The sequence below is a fragment of the Pristiophorus japonicus genome, chromosome 5 (assembly GCF_044704955.1).
Source record: "Pristiophorus japonicus isolate sPriJap1 chromosome 5, sPriJap1.hap1, whole genome shotgun sequence".
Lineage (NCBI taxonomy): Eukaryota > Metazoa > Chordata > Chondrichthyes > Pristiophoridae > Pristiophorus > Pristiophorus japonicus.
The window spans coordinates 294,810,626-294,819,073 of record NC_091981.1 but is presented as its reverse complement, the minus strand read 5'-3'; the positions used below and the strand labels follow the sequence as shown (position 1 = coordinate 294,819,073).

General features: G+C 50.3%; 1 protein-coding gene across 6 annotated transcripts in view; it reads right to left on the bottom strand.

The window, feature by feature from the left end:
• Nucleotides 1-8,448, bottom strand: part of slc52a2 (solute carrier family 52 member 2) — a 50,404-nt gene that overhangs the window by 27,629 nt on the left and 14,327 nt on the right. For 4 of the 6 annotated variants that reach the window (XM_070881877.1, XM_070881875.1, XM_070881874.1 and 1 more), the window contains exons 4-5: nucleotides 6,158-6,281; nucleotides 3,147-4,323 (exon numbers count right to left, since the gene is read on the bottom strand). In XM_070881877.1, the coding sequence (XP_070737978.1) occupies nucleotides 4,111-4,323; nucleotides 6,158-6,281 (337 nt within the window). In that variant the 3' untranslated portion in view covers nucleotides 3,147-4,110. Of the gene's footprint in view, nucleotides 1-3,146; nucleotides 4,324-6,157; nucleotides 6,282-8,448 lie in introns of those variants that run through there. The other 2 variants (XM_070881879.1, XM_070881878.1) reach the window with 1 other exon arrangement.

The window sequence follows — 8,448 nt, the reverse complement described above, 5'->3', positions numbered from 1 at the left end:
GCGAGAGAGAGAGAGAGGGGGGGGCGAGAGAGAGAGAGAGGGGGGGCGAGAGAGAGAGAGAGGGGGGGCGAGAGAGAGAGAGAAGAGAGGGGGGCGAGAGAGAGAGAGAGGGGGGGCGAGAGAGAGAGAGAGGGGGGCGAGAGAGAGAGAGAGGGGGGGCGAGAGAGAGAGAGAGGGGGGGCGAGAGAGAGAGAGAGGGGGGGCGAGAGAGAGAGAGAGGGGGGGCGAGAGAGAGAGAGAGGGGGGGCGAGAGAGAGAGAGAGGGGGGGCGAGAGAGAGAGAGAGGGGGGGCGAGAGAGAGAGAGAGGGGGGGCGAGAGAGAGAGAGAGGGGGGCGAGAGAGAGAGAGAGGGGGGGCGAGAGAGAGAGAGAGAGGGGGGGCGAGAGAGAGAGAGAGGGGGGCGAGAGAGAGAGAGAGGGGGGGCGAGAGAGAGAGAGAGGGGGGCGAGAGAGAGAGAGAGGGGGGGCGAGAGAGAGAGAGAGGGGGGGCGAGAGAGAGAGAGAGGGGGGGCGAGAGAGAGAGAGAGGGGGGGCGAGAGAGAGAGAGAGGGGGGGCGAGAGAGAGAGAGAGGGGGGCGAGAGAGAGAGAGAGGGGGGGCGAGAGAGAGAGAGAGGGGGGGCGAGAGAGAGAGAGAGGGGGGCGAGAGAGAGAGAGAGGGGGGCGAGAGAGAGAGAGAGGGGGGCGAGAGAGAGAGAGAGGGGGGGCGAGAGAGAGAGAGAGGGGGGGCGAGAGAGAGAGAGAGGGGGGGCGAGAGAGAGAGAGAGGGGGGGCGAGAGAGAGAGAGAGGGGGGGCGGAGAGAGAGAGAGGGGGGCGAGAGAGAGAGAGAGGGGGGCGAGAGAGAGAGAGAGGGGGGCGAGAGAGAGAGAGAGGGGGGGCGAGGAGAGAGAGAGAGGGGGCGAGAGAGAGAGAGAGGGGGGGCGGAGAGAGAGAGAGAGGGGGGCGAGAGAGAGAGAGAGGGGGGGCGAGAGAGAGAGAGAGGGGGGCGAGAGAGAGAGAGAGGGGGCGAGAGAGAGAGAGAGAGGGGGCGAGAGAGAGAGAGAGAGGGGGGCGAGAGAGAGAGAGAGAGGGGGGGCGAGAGAGAGAGAGAGAGGGGGGCGAGAGAGAGAGAGAGAGGGGGGGGCGAGAGAGAGAGAGAGAGGGGGGCGAGAGAGAGAGAGAGAGGGGGGCGAGAGAGAGAGAGAGAGGGGGGGCGAGAGAGAGAGAGAGAGGGGGGGCGAGAGAGAGAGAGAGAGGGGGGGCGAGAGAGAGAGAGAGGGGGGGCGAGAGAGAGGGGGGGCGAGAGAGAGAGAGAGAGGGGGGGCGAGAGAGAGAGAGGGGGGGGGGCGAGAGAGAGAGAGGGGGGGGGGCGAGAGAGAGAGAGAGGGGGGGGGGGCGAGAGAGAGAGAGGGGGGGGGCGAGAGAGAGAGAGAGAGAGAGCGCGAGGGGGGCGAGAGAGAGACAGAGAGACAGAGAGACAGAGAGACAGAGAGACAGAGAGACAGAGAGACAGAGAGACAGAGAGACAGAGAGACAGAGAGAGAGAGAGAGAGAGAGAGAGAGAGCCACAGTAAGTTACAAGCATCATCTCCAACCCTGAAGGCAAGTATCTGAATGTTTCCTCACTTTCTAGACGCATTGTCACTTGTATTTTGAAGCGACAGGGAAAAAGCACTGAGGACACTCCAGATTGGACATGCACTCCTCTCCCTAACCAGTTAGTTAATCACAGCATTGCACAGTCTACACATCACTTACTGTTCCTGCCCCAGTTTGAGATCTGGTAATGTGTTCCCAGGAGGGTGAGGGTTTCAGTTCTCCAGAGCAGTGTGTCAATACATGGAGGGGAGGGAGGTACAGGATCCCAAGAACAATCTACAAATCCCACTTTATTCTGCACAGAACATACTATAGATATATAGCTGGTTAACTGAATGCTCTGAAACCACTGAGCAGTTTCACTCCTGTTGCACTTGTGTACATGAGTAGTAACCCTTACTCTGCTGAAGGAACAACGTGTAACCTTTAAACAAACAGTAACTCTGTATAGTGAGTAACCCTTACCCTGAATATAGACTACAGTTACATGGTGAACAAATAGGCTGTTCGATAAGTGGCATCAATGGAGATGGAGCAAAAGCAGGTAAATGGAGTTGAGGTAGATAAACCATGAGCTAATTGATGGTATAACAGGCTTGAGGGGCTGGAGGCTTTTCTCCAGTGATTATTTTTGGGGATCATTTGTGCATTGAGAACTTGTCCCTCAGATTATTAAATAAACTGTAGTCCATACTGGACATGGGCCGTGAAGGGAACAGATGTCAGAAGATAATTACAAATGAGAAAGGCCACATGGCCTCCTACCTCATAGCATCAAATAGTTTTAAGTCATTCCACAATTTTGGTCTCCTCTACTTTACCTTGCAGTTTACTCCATACCTTGGATCAGTGAAGGAGAATTTCAGAATATCTGTCCTAAATGGACCCTTCACTAGTTTGAACCAATGCCCTCTTGTTGTATCACTGTTTTATGAACAGCCCAAGTTTCACTAGGTTCCCCCCCCCATCCATCACTCAATACTCAGACACTGCGAGACCAGCCTGGTGAATCCTCACTGCTTGATGTTCCAAAGAGACAGAACTGGGCACAGTAGTCAAGGGATGGTTAATCCCTCAACCACTAGCACAACACACATGATCTGATTGATACTGCAGCTGTTCATGGGATCTTGCAATGCATAAATTGGCTAGTGCATTTCCTACATCACAACAGCGACTACACTGGCCATAAAGCATTTGAGACCCCAAGGTTCTGTATAAATGCAAATTCCTTTCTCCAATTTCAGAAGGAATCAACTCCCAGCTGGGTATGTTTCCACAGTCACCTCAGTAATTCATCCCAAAGGCCACCCTTCATGTAAGAGCTTGGAGTGGCAGCATTACCAAGCTATTCAACTGGAAGTAGCATCACAGCTACACACAATCCCCATCTGGTCAAAGCTGCACTTGCAGGGAGGGGAGCGGAAGCTATTTTACAGCAACTTGAAGGCTTGACATTTTCCAAAGACTTGTAATGAAAAAGGAGCAGAGGCAAAATGGTATTTTAGTGAGAAATGAATGTATTTATTTTTTTTACAAAACAAGGAACACAAATCCTTTAAGGTTATTGGTCCTTTCATCCATCCCTTACACCCATGTTCCCTTTACACTGCAGCTGGCAGACCGGCTTTTAAATAGGCTGCGCAGCCACTTAAAAAAATTACAGAGACCATTGCTTACATCAAACATTCCTTCCAAGCAGCACACGTTACAAGGTTAGTCAACTTGCCCAACAAGCAGTGGGATAATTTTTTGGGGGAGGGGAGAAAAAAAAAGGAAAAAAAAAAGGAGAAAGCAAGCAAGGGCAAGGGAGGTCAACCCAATTGCGAGCTAGAACCTCTGCCCTGGGCAAGGAGCGCCCCTTGGAGCCCAGGTGCTGGAGGACCCGCTAACTCAGGACACAGGAAGGCCTTGAACCACCCATCAATACCGCAGCACACAGCCCATTGTTGGCCTAGGGAGTATTTCATTGCTGGACCCCACTTTTTCTCCTTGGTTCAAACATCCACCTCCAGCAGCTTAAAATAGCCGACCGTTTATTTATTTAAAACTTTCCCTTCCCGTTAAATTGCAAATGGTGACTTAAAACCACACCGATCCACAGGTTCGCATTTAAAATGGTGACTAGTCCCCTTTAACGACAATGGGCTTGAGATTGAGAGAGATGGTGTACCTCAAGCCTGGGGTGAGGGAGGCTCGAGCACCATTCCTGTCTCATCCCGAGCCAATGCTGGTCTTCAATTGCCTGCTAATGCACAGTTCTGGCCCACAACAGTGAAGAAAGGATTTTTGGGGGGAGGGGGGTGAAGGATGTGAAGAGTTTAAAAAAGAGGGAAGGGGAAAAAAAAAACAAGTCCCAAGTAGAGGAAAGGTGGTTCTCCTGCAAAGAGTGTGTTTAATCCTCAGATGATCCATGGCCAAGGGGGGACATGTTTGAGGCTCCATTGCCAGCGTGGATGATCTTTGCTGCTTGAGTCATGCTCCGCCCCCTGCCCCCCCCAGGTTCAGTCCGATCCAATACCCCATGTGCTGGGTCACTGCCCGCAGGTGTCCATGCACGGGTGGCCAGCTGTGAAGAGGTGGTAGACACTAACCAGCGGGAACATTACCAGGGCACCGATCAGCGAGCCCACCTGGATGGCCGCCCCGCACCAGACCAGGGCCGAGTGACCCGCCTCGTGGAGGATGCTGCCGATCACCACCTTCAGGTAGGAGAACAGCCCCGTGAACAGCATCCACGCAATCACCTGCAAGAGAGAACCCACTAAATGGAAAGTCCTGCAGTGTCACGGCCATGAATCAATGGGCAGTGCCAATCACAGCAACATGTACCCCTCGACCAATCCTAGTGTCATGGCCAATATTTAACCCTCAACCAACTAACACATTGTTTGTGGGAGCTTGCTGTGCTTAAATTGGCTGCTGTGTTTCCCACATTACAATAGTGACAGCACCAAGTATTTCATTGGCTGTAAAGTGCTCTGGGATGCCCGGACAGGCAGTATGAATAAATGCAAGTTCTTTCTTTTAAGTGGTTAGCTTGTTGCTGGGGAACGGTACCCGATAGGCAGATTACAGAGCCGGACAGTGAGCATTAGCCATCCATTAGACTTGGGGGAGGCAGAACAGCAAAGCCAGATTGTATCCTCAGCCCACACTAACCAGTACACTAGGATCACTGGATAATGATCAGAACAGCGTGCTCAGGATCTAGTTGTGCTACACCACACCCACTCCCAAAATCACCACCACTAAAAACAGATTCTGGTATTCATCACATTGCTGTTTGTGGGAGCTTATTGTGCACAAATTGGCTGCCACATTTCCTACATTACAACAACAGTGATTACACATCAAGAGTACTTCATTGGCTGTAAAGCATTGAGAGATGTTCTGAAGTCGTGAAAGGCGCTGAACAAAGTCATTCTTGATCACAGCTTATATAATTCTGTATGTTTGACATTGCCTTGCCCTCAGGCTCCTTAAAAACAACTAGTGCCTTGGGTTGCATCTGCTGGAGAGTTGTAGACTTGAAACGGCAAGTTTAATCAGCACTCTGCAAAAACTGAAGCACTGGGGAGAAACCCCAGTCTTTGCCCAGGTACAGCCCCGACTATGTGAGAGAGAGAGAGAGAGAGAGAGAGAGAGAGAGAGAGAGAGAGAGAGAGAGAGAGAGAGAGAGAGAGAGCGCGCGAGAGTGGGCAAAACACTTTCTGCTTCTTTTGACTCTGGCACCCCCTGCTGGAAGTACACCTCAGGCAAGTGTAGCATTTGCCATGGCAGACACTGCAACTGTAACTTTTGGCACACACTGCTGGGCCTCATGATCAGGATCATTAGTCCAGGCCTCCAGATTCCAAGTTCCATAACATAACTGCCACCACACTGGCTCAGGAGCACCAGTAGAGAGAGTGCCAAAGGGAGCTGGAATACAGGGGAGGAAGTGATGCTTCAGTTGTACAGAGCCTGGGTCAGATCCCACTGCACTTCAGGAAGGATACATTAGCTTTGGCAGGGTGCTGTGCAGATTCACCAGAATCATACCAGGGTTTAAAGGATTTATATAGCACCTTTCATGCCCTCAGGCTGTCTCAAAGTGCTTTACAGCCAATGAAGTATTACCAAAAGTAGCAATGAGGGTTAATTAGGCCATAAAAAAAGCACTGGTTCATTTCTGAGGGATAGAATTGAAAAGCAGAGACATTGTTAAACTTGTAGATAGACTTTTGGTTGGACCACACTTGGAGTACTGTCCAGAAAGGGGGAGAGAGCGAGAGAGAGAGAGAGAGAGAGAGAGAGAGAGAGATTTTTAAGAATGTTACCTGAACAGAGGTTAGATTACCAAGGAAAGGCTGAGCAGGTTGGAGCACTTTTCTCCACAACAGAAGACAGTGGTGTGTGCACACATGCACGTGTCACTAAGACTAAGCCATAAATATAAGATGGTTTCTAACAAATCCAAAAGGGAATTCCGGTGTAAAAATATAGCTGCTATGTTGGCAGTCTGGCATCTCATTAGCCAATTCCACATTTGAGCAATAATGTGAACAGGGTCTAGTCCATCCCCTGCACTGTACTTACCACCAAAGCAACTCCCTCAGGCCTCCCCAGCAGTGGGGGGCATGGACTGAACGCTGCCAATGTCAAGATGTAGGCCCCAAACAGCCCGCCCAGCACGGCCAGGGCACTCAGTCCAATGCTCGACCTGCACAAAATGAAAAGCACATTATTGAACATATAGAACTACTAATTTTCTGCAGTCAGAGACCAGGTGAAGCACTTTGGTAAAAAAAGGGAGTTTGAACAGGACCAGAGTGTCACTGCTCTGTGAAGAACCTAGTTTAGACTACACTAACAGGCAGTTTGGCCCAACAGGTCTATATCCTCCCATTCCTTGCTCCCACAGGTACTTATCTAGCTTGCCCTTAAAATCACCTCAACCACTCCACGAGTTAGCAAATTCCTTGTGGGGTGGAGGAATTGGAAAAAGGGTCAAGTGTTAAACACAAAGGATGAAGCTGATAGAAAACAGAAAAAAAGAGAAGTGTTCCGTTCCATTCGCAACTCCTCAGCTAATGAAGCAGTTCATGCTTGTACTCAGCAGGACCTGGGCAACATTCAGGCTTGGGCTGATAAGTGGCAAGTAACATTCATGCCACACAAGTGCCAGGCAATGACCATCTCCAACAAGAGAGAAACACAAAATGGCCCCTCGAGCCTGCTTGGCCATTCAATAAGATCCTGGCTGATCTTCTACCTCAACTCCACTTTCCTGCACAATCCCCATAGCACTTGATATGCAAAAAAAAAATCTATTGATCTCAGTCTTGAATATACACAAAGATTGAGCATCTGCAGCTCTCTGGGGTAGAGAATTCTAAAGAGTCACCACCCTCTGAAGTTCATTAGTCCTAAAATGGCCAACCCCTTATTCTGAGACTGTGACCCCTGGTTCTAGCCTCCAGAGGAAACATCCTCCCTGCATCGACCCAGTCAAGCCCTGTAAGAATTTTATATGTTTCAATGAGATCACCTCTCATTTTTCTAAACGCCAGAGAATATAGGCCTAGTCTGCTCAATCTCTCCTCACAGGACAATCCCTCCATCCAGCAATCTTCTATATCAAGTATATCCTTCCTTAGGCAAGGAGACCAAAACTGTACACAATACTCCAGGTGCAGTCTCACCAGGCCCCTATATAAAATTACAAGATGTCTTTGCTCTTGAATGGCGAGCCTCACCTTTCAACAACATTTAACAGCATAGTCAAATCCCCCACTATCAACATCCTGGGGGTCACTATTGACCAGAAACTTAACCAGCCACAAACACCGTAACAAGAGCAGGTCAGAGGCTGGGTATTCTGCAGCGAATGTCTCCTCTCCTGACTCCCCAAAGCCTTTCCACCACCCACAAGGCACAAGTCAGGAATGTGATGGAATACTCTCCACTTGCCTGGATGAGTGCAGCTCCAACAACACTCAAGCTCAACACCATCCAGGACAAAGCAGCTCGTTTGATTGGCACTGCAGCATGGCCTGTTTGACAGCACCTCCCAAACCCATGACCTCGGTCACCTAGAAGGACAAGGGCAGCAGGTGCATGGGAACACCATCACCTGCAAGTAACCCACTATGAGTGAGAGCATCCAAACATCAGATTGAGAAAAGGTGGATGTGGAATAGGATTGTGAAATGTGAGGAGATGAATGGGTTTTAGCAAAGGGGATCCAGCAGCTGAAGCCTCGAAAACCAAGGGCCAAAGCAGGAAATGGAGATGTATAAAGGATATCAAGGCTTTTGGGGGGGGGGGGGGGGGGGGGGGGGCAGTGCAGAAGACATTTATTAGAATGGGACCAGGGGAGAGAGAGTTCAGTTATGTGGAAAGGATGGAATGGTTCTCCTTGGAGTAGAGAAGGTTACGTGGGAATTAAAGAGGTGTTCAAAATCATGAATGGTTTCCAATGACAGGAGCGTTGGTTACTGGAGGATAGAGATTTAAGATAATTGGCCAAAGAACCCAAGGGGATACAAGGAGATTTAAATAAATGCAGTGAGTTGTGGTGATCTGGAATGCACTTCCTGAAGGGGCAGTGGAAGCACCTTCAATAACTTTGGAAAGGGAATTGGATAAACACTTGAAAACAAAAGTATGTTCAGGGCCATGGAGGAAGAGAAGGAAGTGCGGGGGGGGCGGGGGAGAAAAAAAAGTGCCAGCAGAAAAGGCTAGTCAGGACAATGGAGTGCTGGGTGGGATATCAGGTTGGACATGGTTGCAGAGGAAGGGACAAGGCTTTGAAGATTTAAATATTTGTAGCGTCTTTGGGAACTGTGATCCAATGTAGGTTAGCAAGGCCTGGAGTGATGGGGTGA